Source organism: Aricia agestis, chromosome 4 (assembly GCF_905147365.1).
Source record: "Aricia agestis chromosome 4, ilAriAges1.1, whole genome shotgun sequence".
NCBI lineage: Eukaryota > Metazoa > Arthropoda > Insecta > Lepidoptera > Lycaenidae > Aricia > Aricia agestis.
The window spans coordinates 15,098,825-15,119,311 of NC_056409.1; the positions used below are offsets into that span (position 1 = coordinate 15,098,825).

The window sequence follows — 20,487 nt, forward strand, 5'->3', positions numbered from 1 at the left end:
TATTATAGGTCTAGTGTAAATCGCCGTGCCCGTAAAGTATTATTGGTTAGACGCCGAGGAATGCGGAGTATTTATATTGTATTCGTGTGCAAACGACTCCACTCAAACTTTCAAACTGTTCTTATGACGTAATTCCCCGCAAATTGTGCATAATATGAGTACCGATACCTAGTTTGTAATGGAAGATGTAATTTTTTTCTAGAAGATTTTCATGAATAATTGTAGAATACTTTTGTATTTTTTCATATAAAATATCAAATTATATTTGATAAAAATTATGTCCAATTTCCATCAGATATATCAAAATATATATGTAAATCAGAATATATAATTTATGTACACCTAAATTGAGTTTTTTATTTGTCTGCATCACACCTGTACAGTGTACAGCCTAACATTTTATTTTAACAATGCAAAAATTTTTTGATTTTATACACTTTTGCACTCTAGGTCTTCATACATATTATAATATTAAGTAAAGAAAATAAAAGAGTCTGCAGTAAAATATTACTTTAATATTGTGATAACGTCTCACTCAAGTGCACTGTTTCTTTAGCAGAATATTGTGGTGATAAGGTTCCAACTGCTACTAAAAATCTTGAAACGATAGAGTTTATTTTAAGAACATTACCTTCCTATGTTTTTTCTGTTGTATATAGCTGAGAATTTTGTTCTTTATTGCTAAATATATAAAGAAGAGTATTTCCAGCACACTGATTACACTGAATCCCAAGCAAAGACCGAAAATCCCACCGAGGTTAGCTGAAACATAATTAATTTAGATTTTAGACTAACGGTTGGACTCAGCATTTAATTATTACTTAACTTTAGCTTTTAATAAATTTTATAAACATTTTGCCATAAACTCCATACATTTTCTGTCAAACTCGTGCCTATTTCAAAACCTACTTGTATGTGTACTTTAGAAGGTCCCACCCCACCTTCTGAAGTTCTGTTGCTGCATATTATGCAGACATGGAATACGCAAATAAATTTTGACACAATCTACTAACTTAGTATAATACATTAGCAGATTGATTTTAAAGCTTTTAAATTGAATTACTGTGGCTAACTATCTTTACTATATAATAAGCATTGAAAAAATCATGTTTGAAATTACTAGTATCGATTTCGAAATTCGAAATACTTAGATAACTGGCTGGGACTGGTCACGCTTCGGAGTTCGAATTCCTAGCCTTCTGTCCACTACGATATTTATATATTACTTATATACATGACGCCCGCAACTCCGTTGCGCCAAAACTCGTTTATCGCGCGGAAACTGTACATTTTTTCGGGATAAAAAGTATCCTATGTCCTTTCCCGGAAGTATCTCCATACCAAATTTCAGCAAAATTGGTTCAGTCGTCAGCGGTTTGGCCGTGAAGAGGTAACAGACAGACAGACACACTTTCGCATTTATAATATAAAATATTACGGTATGGACTAATGACATATAGGATTTAGGACGTAACATACATGACATGGTGATGATGGACATGACGGTCTCCTGCTTCTGCTTGACGAACACGGGCGAGGGGATGATGAAGTGCATCAGCGACGTGCTCTGGTTGAATACGATGCCTTTGCTGAAATCATATAGATGCAAAAATAGAAATACCTATACAAATTAAGTACAATACACAAATCTCAATACAACACACATACCTATTTTATTTAAGCCTTATATTTTTCATGTAAGCAAGCAATTTTTTAACCCCCGACAAAAAAGAGGGGTGTTATAAGTTTGACGTGTCTGTCTGTCTATCTGTCTGTCTGTCTGTTTGTCTGTGTGTGTATCTGTCCGTGGCATCGTAGCATCTAAACGGATGGACCGATTTTGATCTAGTTTTTTTTATGCACTTATACTCGTATAGTGAGTGTGGCAAAGCGCGCCAACCCGGCAAGTGCGCCAAGCTAATGCCATATTTGATATTACTGATTGGAAATATCAATCTGCGCTTTGCCACACTCAGTAGTTACTGTCCTTAATGACTACTGAGTGTGGCAAAGCGCACCTTACCGCACCTCACCAATCACCATAGACCATAGTAATAATATTTTAATTTAGACCAGTTATCTATCAAATCAAGAAGCAGGTTATATTTTGTATTCGATTTTTTTTTCTCACTAAGGGTTGGAGGCGAGGTAGGGCAGCGCGTCCAGGTTGCCGGAGAGCATTTCCACGCGGTAGGAGTACGAGATGCAGTTGCGAGGGCATACGCACGCGTCCTTCTCGTACCACTTGTTCATCTCCACTGAAAAAGTGAGCAACACGTAGTGGACAACACATAGAATAGATTTAAAAATATCCGAGTCATTTAATTTTTAAATTATATATTAGGCACTAGCTTTTAACCGCGGCTTCACCCGCGTGAAATCTGAGAACGACATAGTTTGTAAATTTCATGAAAAAAAGGTAACTTTTCGTACATAAAGCGGGCTCCACACTCGCGGCGCGAAAGCCCGCGTAGGCCGCGAACCGCGAGTGTAGGGGCGTTAATGCTTCGCGACTTTCCCCGTCCGGTCACAGAATATAATATATTAGTAGTACCAAATATATAGTAGTAGTGGTCCGGTGTCGGTTTTTTGGTCTGCGACAAAGGGCTCGCGAAGCGCGAACGCGAACATCATCCACACTAGCTTTTATTCGCAGTCGCACACAATGTCAGCAGCAGCAACAGTGCTTCAACGTCCATTTTACTCAAATGCGCGAACGTAAATGCAAAAATTGGGAGTACCTATATAGGAGTACCTATGTATTTGTTCCATCAGTGTTAAAATTTTTGCAATCAGACTAGTTAGTAGTTTCAGAGATTACCTCCTGGCTCCTACAAACAAAAAAACAAACTGTACCTAAATCTTTATTATAATTATATTCTTTAATGTATAGATATAATATATCAGTGGGAGAGTAGACTACTATGGCGTAAGTGGAATAATTCATCAAGAAGATATTACCTCCTCCACAAACCCTTGTTAAAAAGGGTAAGAATTTTAAAAGTATAGCGCTAAAAAAAATAACCACTTAGGCCTTAGGTTGTTTAAAAAGACTATAATTATGTTGCGGAGTATAAAAGGCTGCGTAACATTATTGGGTCTGCCTCTAGGTACTAACTACTGTCTTGAGTCCTAGCTCACGTTTAGACTTCATGATGCACCCAACGCTGGTGACGTTGCAGGCGTTGCGCGGGCGCACGTTGGGCACGAACACCATGGTGCACCGGCAGCTGCGCTCCACCTCGCGCACGTCGCACGCCAGGTCGCAGTCGGAGTTGTAGAAGCGGTGGAAGTACGGTAGGCTGTACTCGTCGTCGAAGAAGCACCGCCGACTGACATTTCAAAAATTTTAAGTTTAAAAGTTGAAACATAAATTAAGAATTAGTAATTTAGTAAGTAGTTTAAATATTACGTTTATAATTTAACCATGATACTTATTATAATATACATGGGCGTACCCAGGTTCTGGGCCAGGGGGGGGGGGGGGGGGGGCAAATTAGTAGAGACTTAAAATTTGAGATATTATGTGTTGTTTGGATGTACCTTGTAGCCGGCAGAGAGGCGACATCGTCAGAGCAGTAGGTGTGCGTCAGATGTATGAAGTGGAAGGACTCTACGTACGGGACTACGAAATACGATTCGTCGTCCGAAGGAAACTCTCTCCAATCAGAAAATATCAGCTGAAAATCAAAATCATAAATATCGTATAGTAGGAACATAATATGTTTGGATTACCTACCAGATATAAACGCGGTTTTCTATACAGGGTGCAATTAAACCTTCCTGCCAAAAATTTTTCAGGGCTTAGGTATTATTAGGAGAGTCCATTAAAAAAAATTGGGTGTTATTTTCTATGACATATTTTAGCCAATTTAAAATCGTTGCAGAACGGTCACTGGCGGCGGTGGGTATGAACAGGGATGACGCGGGGGGAGGCGCGCGCGCGGGTACACGTTAAGGATAATTTTAGGAAGCTATTTCTCAACAGTTTAGTACTGAGTGATTATAAAAAAATACTCGTATTTTTATTTTTTTAACAAGGATTAATGTATATCAAAATTTGGCAGGAAGGTTTAATTGCATCCCGCATAATATGTAATTTCTTCTGGAAATTGACTTACCCTTGATGCTCCGTAGTTGGTGATGGTTTTGTCTAGCGCGTTTTCCGGATCGTAATCAGTGACAATGCTCAGAGCGTTCATGAAACCAGTCGTTGTGATCCTTTCCGGCTCCATGTTTGAGATCTTTTCGTTTCTGTCAAACAACAAACACACTATTGTCAAAATTTACGGATGAAATTAATACAAATTTAGAAAACAAAAAAATTATAGTTGCTATTTTTTACGATTTTAAAAAAGCTTTCGAAACTTTGGAGACGGAAACCCTCTTGAATGGAATGGAGGAGTGCGGCCTGAGGCAGCCTCTGAAAAATTGGTTCAGAGACTATCTCAGATGGCGCTCCTACCGCGTGAAGGTGGGTGGCAGCCTCAGCGAGGAGAAAACCGTCGACTGCGGTGTGCTGCAGGGCTCGGGATGTGGCCCCGTCTGCTATCTGATGCAGTCCAACAGCCTGTGTGGAGTCCTGCGGCACAGCTCCGGCCATATGTTCGCCGACGACCTGTGCACGCTGAGCGCTGGCACCGACCTCGAGAAGACATGTAGTCTGGTACAACGGGACGTAGATGCGGTGGTTAAATGGTGTCACGATAACGGCATTTTGTTAAACTCGGACAAAACTAAATTACTAATTATTCACTCTCCTTATCTACGACCCGTTGACTATTCACCGCATATTATAACGCATACTTTTGATTGCTTTCATAACAATAGGTTAAACTGTCAATGTAAACCGATTGAAAATGTGAATTGTATTACATATCTAGGTGTTAAAATTGACACCAGCTTCTCATGGGCATCCCAGTAAGTTAAGAATATTACTGAGTAAATTTTACCATTTAAGTTTGAAAGTACCTACCAAAATATTTAAATGTTTATACTTTGCATTAGTAGATTCTATAATCAGTTACGCACTCGATTGCTATGGACTGACTTTTAAAACATATATAGAAAATATAGAAGCACTACAAGTAAGATTCCTAAAACTAATGGTTAACGATAAAACAAAAAATAACTGTAAGGGAGATTATACAAAACTATTTAAAATTTGTCAAATTTTACCAGCAAGTTTAAAACATAAATATCTAATAGCAGTGCATAACCACTGCAATCGAGAGTGTAACTTATCGTTATTACAGCATAAAAGTGGTACCAGAGCGATATCTAGTAGTGAATATGAGATCCCCATAGTAAATAATTATTTCGGAGACAACATTAAAGAAACGCTTGCCATACTTACTAAATAGCTTACCTGAAAACATTAGACTGGAATCTAATTTGTGTAAATTTAAAAGAATGTTGAGGGAGTTTTTGTTGGGGACGCTATAGTTTTGTATAAGCACTTAATTCATATTATATTAAGTAGCAGAAACACATTATAATAATATATATTTAGATGTTTAAACATTTAAAGAGACTGTAACTTGCAGTCAAACTTCGTAAGCAGTTTTGCAGGATGTGTATAACTGTTATGTATACTATAAGATTAAAAGAAATAAAAAAATAAAATGTAAATTTTTAACCGACTTCAAAAAAGGAGGATATCAATTCGACGCGTATGTAGGTATGTATGTATACTGTATAATAATTATTGTACATATTTGTACAACATAAAACAAACTTACATAGACCGTACATAATAATGTACGGTCTATGTAAGTTTGTTTTATGTTTGTGCAGTGTTCGCATATCTCCGGAGCTACAAGTCCGATTTGAGTAATTCTTTTTTGTTCTACTAGGTATTGTTCAACATAGGGAATACTGCAAGTTTCATAAAAATCGGTCCAGTAGCTTTTGAGATAACGTTATTTTAATTCTCAATTACGTACAATTTTGAAGTCGGTTTTATTTTTTCAAAATACTATTATTATGAATATTTTATTTTATTTACTTACTTATTTAAATCAGGCTACGTAAGCCCATACAATATGTCTAACATACATATTAATCATAATCTTAATAACTACACTTTATCACGAATTAACGGCGACGTGACGTTCGCTTCATTCCGGAGTCTCCCCCGGAACCTTCGGTAGACCACATCAGTCGGCCAGAATTCCTCCGCTTCAAAGGAACTGAAGTTGACCTTGTGGCGAGACTGCAGACGCCCGACCCTCAAGTGGAGGGATGTCTTCTTTCTGATGAATATGTGCTATAGACAAAGACAGTGTTTGTTGTTCGCTGATTTTTCTATTACTATGGGTGTAAGGCTGTACCTTTTTCCATTGAAGTGGTAGGCGCTGTTGAAGCTGCAGCACATGCCGTGCTGGGTTAGAATGGGCTTGAACAGCTCGTCGCAATCAAACGCTTTGCCTAGCCAGAAACACACTTTGAGGAAATCCCCACATGCCTGTGGTATTAAGCCCAACACTTCTAATGCCTAAAACATTTATGCCTAGATAAATTAATCGAAAATACACTTATTAGAATGAAATACTTACATTAATACATATTTGTTAGTTACTTGTTAGTTTTTTTCATTTTTAAGTATTTTTTCAGCTTTTGCATAGCTTTTATTGTGGTGTTTAAGTTTGGCGACCGATTAAAGAAATTCCGTAACGAAAATAAACCTAACACGGAACACCCCTCACTCTGAACGCCGAATCGCTGTGTCGTTCATCCTCTAACGTCGTTTCAATTCGCCAGACTTCGGAGCGATGTTTGTGTGCGTGCCAGTAGACGAATTATAATTGTATGAGTTGATAAAGAATGCTATCCAATAGCTTTACTGCGGCAGTCCCTGAGTGCCACACCGCACACCGACCGGAGAAATACCAAGTTCTCACAGAAAACCGGCGTGAAACAGCGCTTGCACTGTGTTTCGCCGAGTGAGTGAGTTTACCGGAGGCCCAATCCCCTACCCTATTCCCTTCCCTACCCTCCCCTATTCCCTTCCCTTCCCTTCCCATCCCTACCCTCCACAATTCCCCTTTTCCCTCTTAAAAGGCCGGCAACGCACCTGCAGCTCTTCTGATGCTGCCAGTGTCCATGGGCGACGGAAGTTGCTTTCCATCAGGTGACCCGTTTGCTCGTTTGCCCCCTTATTTCATAGAAAAAATAATAATTTTACCGTGTAACGATTAGCGTCGATTAAAGTTTGCAGAGTGTTCAGATAATCCTGATTCAAGTCAGAAAGCAGTTCGTAGTAGCCCAGAAGCTGTGGTATGATTGTGTCTATGTTTATGGTTTTATTGTCGAAGCCATCTCTGTAATAGTAATAGTTTTGGAAACTAAGTATTTTCAATTTAAAAATCGTAAAACTTGTAAGCCAACTAGCCTACATTCAGGTCAAAATATCTTGAGACTTGACTGGTACGCAAAAGTTTAAGCGGTTTTACTGCCCCCCTAGACAAGTGGCAAAACGCTAACGCTAACGCTAGCGCTAACGCTACAAAATGTATGCGATTTGACATAAGTCATCGCTTCGCTAGCGAAAACTAATGTCAAATCCATACATTTTGTAGCGTTAGCGTTAGCGTTTTGCCACTTGTCTAGAGATAACGCACAGACGGACTGGCACATTTTCACGTTTACATTATTTACCTACATAGAAATTGAATATTTTGAACACATTTTTGGTGACTTGTTGGTATTGTATAAAGCTACAATAGTTTTTACTATTCGTAGATATAAAGTATGTGTCCGGGTGGTTAGGTCTGAATGTCTAAATGTAGATGTACGTAACGTACGTACTTCAAAAAGAATTTTCAACTTTTCCCAAAATGACTGATTTTCTATAAAGCCTGGGAAAATTAAGGAATTCAGACCAAATTATTCATGTAGTTTTTAAAGTTGGTATAGTTGTTCCTAAAGGTGTCCAGATATTCATCTGGACACCTTTAGGCACAACTAAAAGTCCCCGAGGGAGTGACACCAGCAGGCGCGGGCGGTGGGGGAAGGGGGGGAAAGGTCTCTTTTTTAAGGTTTTTGCTTGTGACTCGAAAAGTATTTATAATATCTCTTTAGTGACTTCTACATTATAATTAATCACCTACATTAAATTACGTCTAAACATTTTTACTGTAGGGCAAGGGGGTGCATGACGGGGACGCGAAGGATGGGGTCACGCAAGATACAAGAAACTAGACTCTTGCGAACAGAAAGCAATAGGCCAATTATAGGAAGCCATACTCGATCAACCATCAGCGCGACAGAAACAGGGAGTGGGAGTTCACGCGTTTTTTGTTTACAAACGAAAATCACGTTGAGTGTCACGTCGATCTAATTTTACGCAGTTAAAACGGCCATTCTCAGGAGAGCAAAATTTAAGTGTCCCGGGCTTGTATATTATCTTACTAGATGTCCCGCGCGGCTTCGCCCGCGTAAATTAGGAATTTTACAGAAACCGTACATTTTCCCATAAAAAATATTTCCCCCGTTTTTCCCACATTTTCCTGAGTTTCTTCGGTCGTATTAGTCTTAGCGTGATAATATAATAAAGCCTATAGTCTTACTCGATAAATGATCTATCTAACACTGAGATAAGTTTTTAAATCGGACCTGTAATTCCTGAGATTGACGCGTTCAAGCAAACATACTCTTCAGGTTTATAATATTAGGTAGGTAAAGATTTTTTTAATTATCGTTTGACACACTCGAGTCTCGATCTAAAAGACTATGAAATGGTATAATATGGTAGTGATGCTTTCTGTTCTTAAAACAACGCCGAAACTCCTAAACTTGTATCTATAAAGAATCAGGAGTTCTCTCAGCACCTTCCGAACCACGGTATACCAGGTATATCTCGGTGCAAAATCTTACTTGTTGGTAGCATATGCTCAGAATACTTCTCACGAAACCGAAGTCACCACATGTTTCCCAATAAGTTTTGAGGAGTTCCCTCGATTACTTATGGATCCTTCATCAGATCACCACTTTTGTGAATATAATACCAAATTGGGATGATACCCTATATACCAAAAGAAAAATTTTGAAAATCGGTTAACAAACGGCGGAGTAATCGTTGAATATAAGAAAACAAACATAACACCTCCCCCATTTTGAAAGTCGGTTAAAATTGTAGCCTTTGTGTTATTCTGATGTATAAGCTATATTATTGTAAAGTTTCATTAAAATCCGTTCAGTAGTTTTTGCGTGAAAGAATAACAAACATCCATACATCCACACTTCCATACATCCATAGATCCAAACAAACTTTCGCCTTTATAATATTAGTAGGATTCAAGTATGCAATATTTTTAAATGTGTAACTAGCCACAAACTTAAACACAGGCTTCTAATTTATTAATTCAGACTAAATGAATTTAAATCGTGTTCAAAAATCATGTTTTTCTCATTACCATGACGTGTCCCCACGCCAACTTGATCTGGAAACTTGCTTGTAATTTTTATAACATACATATTAACCATGATCTATTCATCGTTTTAAATGCTCACAAACATTGGTTATCGCATTGGAAAATATCAACTCAATAGGCCCAGCCTATAAATAGTTATCATGAAATAATCGCTTGTCCTATCAAAAGTTCTAATTACCATAACGCATGCTGTTTTCGGGTGCCCACCCAAAAATAACAGGATTTTTCACATTACAAGTGCACGAGTCACTTCTCCTTAGCGTGTTCCACGGCCCATCAGCGGTCCCACGTCGTTAATGTTAGTGTGCCGCCGATGAAGCACGAGAGTATCTACTTTGCTAGCTTTGGTAACGAACTTTTCTAATTACCGTAATCTTATTTTGCTACTTGATTTTTAAATAAGATTGTATGTTGATCATGTTAATCTAGAAAGTAATTTGGCCAACGTACTTTGCCCTAAGCAAATTTTTACAAACTGTGTCGGTTTTTTAAATTTTTCAAGAAAATCTAACTTTTTCTAATTACCGTATACTAATTACCATATGTTCCTAATTACCGTTGTATGAAAAACTGATACGTACTTTTTTATCAATTGAAGTTTTCTCGCGGTTTTCATAGATTATTATTATCATCAATGAGTCTTTAATAATACTAGCTTTTGCCCGCGATTTGCCCGCGTTAAAAAGTATTATTATATCGTATCTTTCATCCCCTATTTTATCCCCTTAGAGGTAGAATTTATCAAAACCCTTTGGGTTGCCTACGTCATAGTAGCTTTATGCATGGAAAGTATTAGCCCGATCGTTTTAAAAATATGTTGTAAAGTGGTCTGGGGCTCTCTCTAGCGAGTATAAATGAAGTTGTGGAGTTCGACAAGGTGGATTAACATCTCCTCGTCCGTTCAACCTTTACGTAAATAAGCTGATCGAGGAGCTGAGCAGCACTAATGTTGGTTGTTCCATTGGCGGAGTAACATTAGTTATGATGATGACATGGTGTTGCTCAGTCCCTCGATCAGTGGCCTAAGAAAACTGCTAGGCAAGTGTCAAGCGTATGCCGAGGCCCAAGGACTCAGGTATAACTCTAAGAAAAGTGAACTTCTCAACCCCGTGAACACAAAGTTAGCACAATACCATCCGTTTTTTTTAATGAAGTTTCACTTGCTAGAGTCAATAAATTCAAATACCTGGGTCATTGGGCAACTGACATTACACAAGAAGTAGACATAAATACAGATGAACTTGTAAAATTACGAGAAAACAAAAATAAGTAAATTTCGAGCTGTAAAAGCTGTGAACTACATATGAGTTGCTATTCTGTCCAAAGAGATTTAGAATATAATTATTTAACATCTCAAAGATCTAATCTGTAGTTCCACTGCTGATGCTGGTAAAACACTTCTGAGGATCTCGTAAACCTAATGCTTTCAGGGCAAGTGAACTCGGAAGTTTTAAATGTACTATACGGTGCTAATCTCTGTGCTCTAAAGAAAAAAGATGGCGGAATCCGTCCAATTGCTGTGGGTAGCACTTTTCGTAGAATAGTCGCTAAAATCTGCTGTAAAAGTATTCACCCCAAATTGATTAAGGAATTCAAACCGATTCAATTAGGTTTCAGTTGCAAAGGCGGTTGTGAAGCTGCTGTCCACAGCCTCAGGGGGTTCATACATAACTGTGACGATGATGTAGTTCTCAAAGTCGATATCAAGAATGCTTTTAATTCGGTCGACCGCCGTGCCCTGCTTAATCAGTGCTTAGACAAGGTACCCGACATTTATCCCTTTATATGGCAGTGTTACAATACGCCTACTCAACTCGTTTATATGGGCCATTTGATCGACTCTGCGGTTGGCTGTCAGCAGGGAGATCCCCTTGGGCCGGCTATTTTTAGTTTAGCCATTCATCCAATAATTTCGACCCTTACTTCTAAATTAAATATTTGGTATCTTGACGATGGGACCATTGCAGGCCCTCCTTCCACCGTTTGGAATGACCTAAAGTGTCTAATAAGCGAATTGGAAAAAATTGGCTTAAGTATTAATTTTTCCAAATGCGAGCTTTTTTTTAGTGACAAATTTACGACTCAGTCTAAAACCGCTGTGGTTAATAATTTTAATACTTTGGCCCCTTGTATTAAAGTAATAGATAAATACGCTCTGCGCCTTTTAGGAGCTCCTATTTTGGAGGAGTCAATTCCACTATTCCTAGAGGAACAAATGTTGAAATTTCAAAATTCTTGTGATCGTTTGGAAAAAATTAATATTCATATGGCCTTTCAAATTATCAAATTTTGCTTGTTTGTACCAAAATTTACCTACTTTCTAAGGTGTTCTCCAGTTTGGAAATTTACCAATAGTTTGGCCTCTTTTGACGCAGCCATCCGTAAAATTTTGACCCATATTTTAATTGTTCACTTACGGATAGGGCGTGGTGCCAAGCATCACTCCCTATTCGCTTTGGGGGCATCGGCATCAGGAAAGTGTCAGATGTTGCTCTTCCAGCCTTTCTATCTTCAGTAAATAGTACCAGTCCATTGACCCGCCAAATTCTCTCCCCTTCTTTTGGCAACTTTGATTTTCCGTTTTATAGTGACGCGTTAGAGGCCTGGAGAGAAGCTAGTGCCAATGGGGCCGTTCCAGCCAACATTTGTTTGCAGCGTCTTTGGGATGAGCCGCTTTGCCGTGTTGTATTTGATAAGCTAGTTATCTCTAGTTCCGACGCGGCTGAGCGGGCCCGTCTTCTGGCTGCTGCAACTTGGGAATCTGGACTCTGGCTCCAAGCACTTCCATCTCCAAATTTAGGCACGTTACTGGACAATACCACCTTCTCCCTTGCCATCAGTCTGCGACTAGGTTTGCCAACAAACCATCCACACTGCTGCCCTTGTGGATCTATGGTAGATCGTCTGGGTCACCATGGGCTTTCTTGCCAGCGGAGCGCTGGTCGTCTGTCGCGCCACGCGGCATTGAATGATGTTGTACGTCGGGCTCTTGTCTCCATCAACGTTCCGGCTATTTTAGAGCCGAATGGTATTGCCCGTGATGATGGCAAGAGACCCGACGGCTTAACATTAGTTCCATGGAAAAGTGGGAGGTGCTTGGTGTGGGACGCAACATGTGTCGACACACTGGCGGCCTCCTATTTACATGGAACTTCAGTGACGGCTGGTGCGGCGGCGTCCGAAGCGCAAACGCGTAAGCGGCGAAAATATGTATCTTTAAGCCGTGACTACATATTTCTGCCGCTTGCGTTTGAAACGTTAGGCCCGTGGGGGGATGATACGAAAAAGTTTTTCAATCTTATATCATCCCGCCTCATAGATCGCACAGGTGACCAGAGGGCTGGAGCGTATTTTGGCCAGCGATTAAGCCTGGCCTTACAGCAGGGCAATGTGGCTAGTATTCTGGGCACTCTCCCTAAAGGCAGCAGTCTGGATGACAACCTTTTTTATATTTAAACTGTTCTCTTTTTACGCTAGTTTTTATTGTAATTTAGTTTTATTGTTTTAGTTTAATAAAAACCTATTATTTTTAGGTTCATTGTACCTGGATCTTAATAAATATCTACCGATTAAAACAATGTTTGTTATTATTTTCTCATTTTTCAGATTTTATTTGAAAGAAAAAGAAAGAAAGAAAATGTTTATTTGTTTATTTGAAAGTGTCTATTTTTTACCATTGGCAGGTTTTGGTTGTATAGGACATCGTTAATTCTTCCCCTTATGTGACAATTATACATGTGCAACTTATTAATCAGTGTTTTTCTATGATGTTTTAGATGTGAATTATAACGCTTTCTAATTACCGTTACATAACATTTTACATTTGTCTTATTACCGTACCCATAAAAATTTTAAGTCTTATTATCTAAAAAACTATAATTAACTATACCACGCCAAATTTATTATTGTATTCGTATCTTTCATTACTTTCATATTTTAATAAGTTTAAGTCAAATTAGCGAAGAATAAAAATGGTAACGGTAATTAGGCAAATAATGCCAAACCAGAGAATGGCCGAAAAACGTCCTTACTGTAAGGTAATTATGACTACCCAATTTATGTGTTTTCTCGTATAAGGTTGTCAGTGTTGTTTACTTTGTTGTGGTATAATTGGATTCAGTTAATAAATATTTTTTTGAGAAATTATTTTTTTCTAAGTCAGCCTTTGGGGTAAGACGTTGTGTTTCTGAAATCATCCGAAGGTTTGGTAGGCTGTTAGCTTTGTGGACGTTGGGCTCACAATGGTTGTGCTGGTGTGGATGATGAAAACACCCAAGAAATTCATATTTGTATTTATTGTGATTGGATTAGCCTACTCCATCTTGCCCCATTTTCATTACCCCATCTTACCCCATGGTTGTGGCAAGATGGTTTTTCGAGAGCTCCTATTAAATCATTTATTTAAAAAAAAAAGGTATAAGTTCATCTCCCAAATACTTTATGCCAAATTGTAGTCAGATAAATAAGACATTGTGCCGTAAATAAATAAGCATAATAAACGTAATTATTATACTGTATTTTTGGTATTTTCCTTAGATTCATTCCCCCCTTTCCCCCTACGATCATTACTTTATGTTTGGAAATACAGTCTACAGAGTATTAAAAGGTGACGCTCGCACTGTTTTTCCATACAAACGTATTCTCCAATTTACTCCCTGGACAATGCGTCTAGACAAATTATTTTTTATACAATATTGGGATCTGTTAAAGCTATGCATCTACGTTCGTTTTTTTTCTAAATTTAATAATAAATGAAAAAATATGACCTTTCAAAATATGACCTTTCAAAAATAATATGAATGCCCCGTATCCCGCCAATCGACCGACCATAAAACAAGACATAGACTTAGAAGTGAAAGGGGCCTACGTATCCATATAGGTAAGTGCCATAAGCAGTCATTACTCCCTTCTCCTTCAGAGAATCCTGTTCTAATTTCCCAGACCTCGTCCGCACGCGAACCCTTTTGGCAAGAAATATCCAAATTAAAACAATCAGTCCCGATGCTCAGGCGGATCCTTAGGGGTGCTAAAGTAGCCGTAGCCCAAAAGCTTGCCGAAACTATTCACAAAGTGGTATATGAAAACTCTAGGCAAGCCTGGGAAAACCTTTTGACGTTTTCCTACCGCACTCTCCACGTGACCAGGGATCCCCAAAATAATGCCTCCCTTACTTCCCGTGTCAAAAAGAACTGCGTCACCGAAATTGACATAACTCGCCATTTGTCTGTATCATTTTCAACAAAAAATAACATAATTAAGAATGTGGAAAATAAGATTGGTGAGGGAGACATTAAGGGCGCTGCGCGGCTGCTCTTTTCCAGCGACACAATTGCTCCGAACTCCCCAGAAACCGTTGCAGCCTTACGAAACAAACACCCAACTCAACTGTCATCTGAGTACTTTTCTAGTTCTGATGACGGGGCACTTCCTCTTCAAACATCGGTCGACAGTGTTCGCGGAGCTATCATGTCGTTTCCTCCGGGCTCAGCGGGCGGACTCGACGGTGTCACCCTTCAGCATCTGAAGGACCTCACCAGCGGTTGCTGCGGGGATGCCGGAGAGAAACTCCTGCAGGAGGTCACGAACTTGTGCAACCTGATGCTTCGTGGTCAGGTTGCGTCAGAAGTCGTGGACATCCTGTATGGAGCAAACCTCTGCGCGCTGAGGAAGAGAGATGGTGGCATTCGTCCGATCGCTGTCGGCTCAACATACCGGCGCCTCACTGCAAAGATAGCTTTGCCCTGTCATCTTATTTTAGCCTAAGCAACTTGGTTTTGCTTGCAAAGATGCTGTGAGGCAGCCGTTCACTCATTTCGCATTTTGCCCTTCATGCTGCAGTGCTACCGAGAGCCTACGAAACTTATTTACCGGGAACATCTAATCCAATCGGAAGTTGGCTGTCAACAGGGCGACCCTCTAGGTCCAGCAATCTTCAGTCTCGCTATTCACCCGGTCATCGAGCTCCTAAATTCCAAATTCAACGTGTGGTATCTAGACGATGGGACACTTGCCAGCGACGCATCTACAGTTCTTTCGGATTTTCGGACCCTAATTCGTGAATTCCAAATTATAGGTCTCGGTCTGAACCTGGCGAAGTGTGAGCTTTTCATTCCTGATGATTGTGAGGACAGAGACGGAATAATATCCAGTTTCAAGTCCGTGGCCCCAGAATTATCAGTGATTGAAAAGGATTCACTTTTTCTCTTGGGTTCGCCTATTCTAGCCGACTCCTTTTCGGATTATATCAATGAGAAAATACGAAATTTTAGTGAAAGTTTAGACCATCTTCTCCAAATTAACAGTCACATGGCATTCACTTTGATTCGATTTTGTTTATTCGTCCCCAAATTTACATATGTCTTGCGGTGTTGTCAGCTCTGGAAGTTTCCACAACTTCTCCATAGCTTAGATGACACCCTAAGACATACGCTTTCCACAATTTTAAACATCAAATTTGATGACCGCTCCTGGACCCAAGCTACACTCCCCGTAAGGTTCGGTGGCCTGGGAATACGGAAAACATCAGACACAGCATTACCGGCGTTCTTGTCCTCAGTCCATGCAAATCGCGCAACAATAGCCAGAATTTTAGAGCCCTCGTCTTGCCCTTTAGTTATTCCCTTTGCTGACAAGGCCAAGGATGCTTGGGACATTGCTAGTGCCGGCAGTAAGGTCCCCGAGAACACATCTTCCCAAAGGCTCTGGGACGGGCCCATCTGCGAACTGGTGCGTAATAAACTGTTAAACACGTCTACCAGCGCCGCAGAACGGGCTCGACTTTTGGCTGTGGAGAGGTGGGAATCGGGAGCTTGGCTGCAGGCACTACCATCTAAAAACACCGGAACATTGCTGGACCGTAACACATTCCGCCTAGCCACTGCCTTGCGTCTTGGTACTCCCCATGTCGTCCCCCATCAGTGTGTTTGCGGCGCGCACGTAGAGAGTTACGGTCACCACGGGTTGTGCTGCTCGCGAAGCGCTGGATGCTTTTCGTGGCATCACAGCCTGAATGACCTCATTCGTCGGGCTCTTGTCACTGCCGGTATGCCAGCTATACTGGAGCCCTCCTGTTTGGCGCGCGACGATGGCAAGAGACCTGATGGAATGACCCTGGTCCCCTGGAATGTGGGACGGGCCCTTGAGTGGGACGCTACTTGTGTCGACACACTTGCCCCGTCCCATGTTCAGGGAACCTCGTGCTGTGCGGGCGCAGCCGCAAACCAGGCAGAAAACCTAAAGCGGCACAAATATGAGAACCTCAGCGGAGATCTCATATTTGAACCGTTTGGGGTGGAAACCCTAGGCGCATGGGGTCCGGGGGCACATAAGCTTTTCAGACAGATATCTAAGAAGCTTATTGAAGCCACCCGAGACCCCAGAACCGGGAGCTACCTGGCACAGCGGATAGCAATTGCCATCCAACGTGGCAATGCTGTCAGCTTGCTGGGCACTCTGCCAGGTGGGAACGACCTGGGGAAGTTTTTCTTTTTGTAGCTTTATACTTTAAGTTTGTATATATTTGTATATTTTAGATTGTATTTTTTAGAGTTTAGATTGTCCGCTGTATCTTAGTTAATGTGCTTATTATATATTTACACTTAATAATTTAATGTTATGAAATAAATTAATTTACACTTTTTGCCGATATAAAAGTGGTTGTACTGGAAAATGCAGTTGGAGAAAAGCGGACATTAAGTGTAGTCTTATCTGTAAAGGCTATCTAGGAGCTTGTACTAATGGAGCCCTCATCGATGTTAATGATAAAGATGACGAAGATGAAACACAATTTGATTGATAAGTCGGCATACTCGTGCAAGTTTAATAATTTAGAATTAAAATTTGTAAAACGATGAAGCTTCTTGTTTTTATCACATTTAATGCTATCTGTACTTCCTAAAGTAATGATCGAATACAGTAAAAAATAAAAATGTTAATTATATATATATTTTTTTTCATTATAGTATAAAAGTATTAAATATATTTCCGTTGTCTGGTACCTGTAACACAAGTCCTTCAGGTACTTAGCACGGGGCCAGACTGACGTGGTGTGAAGCATCCATAGATATTATTATTATTATTATTAAAGTCGCTTTTTTCATAAAGTTAATATTCCGATGCTTTTTTCCCTCGTGTCCCTTTGTTCCCTTTAATCTTTAAAACTACGCAACGGATTTTGATGCGGTTTTTCTTTAATAATAGAGTGATTCAAGAGGAAGGTTATAGGTATAATAACATTCATTAAATAGTGGAGAATAATTACTGTTATTGTTGGGGTTTCTAATGTGATGTCGTAAATAATGAATTTTTTTCCGCTTATATTGCAAACGCAGGCTAAACCAAACGAGATTTATCAAAATAATGTACCTAGTATTGTACACATTGAAAAGGTCTACAGAAAACTCCGCGATGGTATATTATGTCTATCTCTTATGGATATCCCACAATAACATTTTTTGTCATTTTCTTTTTACGACAAATAATGGCTAATTTTCGAAGCAATTTTAATAATTAGTTATTTAGCATTAATCCTTATCGAATTAAACAACTTAAATACATTGTTGATTTAATGTAGATCTATATGGCCCTTTACAGCATATGATTTAAATGAATAATTTCGAAGATATTACAGATTTAAAAATTGCGGAAAGTAACTTTTGCGGCGGTACCGACCAATGCGGGCCACGGGTAGTAATAAATAATAATGAATACAAGTCAAAACTGCTGAATCGATTTTAATCATTTTTTCAGTGGCTTATATTTTATACCCGATGTGAAACCGGGGCGGGTCGCTATAGTTATTTTATAATATATTGTAGTGATGTAGTGATGATGGTGTATTTAACGTCTCTCTAGCCTGTACCAATTTTCAGCTCTATTCGAATTATTCCGAGGTCGAATGTTTAATTTTCCTAGGTTAATAGATAATGAAGCTAAATGTACCCTTTGTGTTAGGCTTTACGGATTTCCGACATTTAATAATAAAGACCTTAGATAGAAAATCAGTCATTTTTGGAAAAGTTCGTTTTGAAGTAAGTACCACAATACGTACGTTATGTATTTTTAGTACGTTTTGACATTCAGACCTAACCACCCGGACATTTCATGATTTTCAAGCGATTCTTACACAAAAGTTCTCTTCAAGTGTCGAGTGCTGCTCTCAGTTATTTGATTGGGCGAGCAGATGGTGACGGCTGGAAAACTCTTGTTTAGTATCGGCTCATATTGGTTCTCGATAGTGATGCGCGTGGGCATCTCCTCAAAACGACTGTACAGCAGAACAGATATCCAGCAAGACAGTGAGAACAGAGCCAAAATTGTAAGAAGCCAGAAACACCTGAAAAAAAAACACGGGTTGCACTCCGGGAGTGCCAACTTGATTATTAACGTTGTGCATTATTTTTTTAACCCATTTTTTATGAAAAACCATTTTTAAAAAATCGTTATTTTTAATTAATCGAAACCCTTACAATCGATTAAATTTTTAACCCATTTTTTATGAAAATCGATTTTTTAAATTAAGTAATCGAAACCCTTACAATTTTTTTTAAGCCATTTTTTATAAAAATCGATTTTTAAAAAATATATTTTTTTAATTAATCGAAACCCTTACAATCGATTAAAAAATATCGACAATCGAAAAAAACAATCGATTGTTCGATTAATCGATTTCGATGTAACAACACTACTCTCCAACAGTCTTACGGTTTTTCGATCAGCACGAGAATCTGACGCGAGTTTCACAGTTTTTACCCATCCCACAAAAGTGCTCAACGCCGCTAAAGAATTTTTCACTTCAAAAATCGGTAGCTTCTTCTTAGTTCCAGAACGAAGTATTATACTTAGGTGAGATGTTATAGACCACAGTCAACACAATTCCGTACGATGATAAGATTGATTTATTAAATTAATTAAAAAACGTTTAATGGGATGTGGCCTATTAGTATTTTCTATAGAGACTTAGCTTCGAGATCTATGTCAATTCCTTATTACTAACAATATACAGAGTATAAAGGCTTAACAATATACAAAGTATAAAAGTGCTTACCTAGAAAACCGATCATTATAAAGGTAGAAATATTTGACCCCAAGAAGGCTACTCTCCAGGCAAAACCTTTCAAACAGCGTCTTAGCATCACCCTTCATATTTCGTGTATTTTTTTTAACAGTATAGTAGGTTTTAGATCATACATTTAACAAGTTAACCTTATTGAAACAGTGTGGAGTATTTTAAACATGGCATCTATTTCGCTAATTAAGCCGTTATTAAAATGCATTATTTACATGAATAACGCTTCACGCGATCCATATTTGCATATTTAATGGTTAATAAACATAATAAATATATTATGAATCATATTAAATTTATTCAAAAGAACGGCTAAAGTATTAGAATACCTTAGCCGCTTTTTCAAATCATAATATGGTTAATAGTTAATTGGTTTGGCAAGATTTCTTGTAAAGTAATATTATTGTATGTTTTGAACAAAATAAATGTAGCGAAATACGTAAGTTGTCCATCGGCAGGGCCGGCATAACCAGCGCCCTGGACAGTGAACATTTTGGAATAATTGTCAGTAGTCTCGGTCTTTTTCGGTTGATTTGTTGCCCCTGGATACCCTTTTGCGCCCTGGCGGTCGTCCAAATTTGCCCTCCGAAGTCCTACCGCCGCTACTGTTTACGAGTGGGCTTGTTATGGTTCTCCTGTAGATGCTTATCAACACTCGACACGCTCCGATTGTAATCTCACGTAAGCTTTACCATTCTACGTCACCGATATTTCTAAATTTCGGATCGACTTATTGTAAAATTTATATGTGTCGTAGGATGATTTGATTAATCCGTGTTTTCGCGAAATCCCTAGAATTTTCGCAAAAATTCGATTTATCAAATCATCCTACGATGTCGTAGGATGATTTGATAAATCGAATTTTCGCGAAAATTCTAGGGATTTCGCGAAAACACGGATTTATCAAATCATCCTACGACATATGCATAAATCAGTAGTGCGGTATGGTATTTGTAAATGCATCCCGTCTCTAGTCACTTTCCAACG

At 39.0% G+C, this 20,487-nt stretch overlaps 1 protein-coding gene across 1 annotated transcript; it reads right to left on the reverse strand.

Annotated features, from left to right (window-relative positions):
• Nucleotides 1–567: 567 nt before the first annotated feature.
• Nucleotides 568–19,577, reverse strand: LOC121726353 (sodium channel protein Nach-like). Its single transcript, XM_042113676.1, has 9 exons — nucleotides 19,480–19,577; nucleotides 18,561–18,768; nucleotides 6,333–6,496; nucleotides 4,122–4,254; nucleotides 3,544–3,680; nucleotides 3,142–3,332; nucleotides 2,132–2,258; nucleotides 1,480–1,589; nucleotides 568–762 (listed from the first exon to the last, which is right to left on the reverse strand). The coding sequence occupies exons 1-9, from the start codon at nucleotides 19,575–19,577 to the stop codon at nucleotides 614–616; spliced, it is 1,317 nt and encodes a 438-aa protein (XP_041969610.1). The 3' UTR covers nucleotides 568–613.
• Between the last annotated feature and the right edge of the window lie 910 nt (nucleotides 19,578–20,487).

Bases quoted from the DNA above. Each gene is read 5' to 3' on its own strand.
- LOC121726353 (XM_042113676.1), bottom strand. From the start codon at position 19,577: ATGAAGGGTGATGCTAAGACGCTGTTTGAAAGGTTTTGCCTGGAGAGT. The intron at 2,259-3,141 runs GTGAGCTAGGAC...TCACTTTTTCAG, and splicing joins GTGCATCATGAAGTCTAAAC to TGGAGATGAACAAGTGGTAC. The intron at 763-1,479 runs GTATGTTACGTC...ATTATGTTTCAG, and splicing joins GTCCATCATCACCATGTCAT to CTAACCTCGGTGGGATTTTC.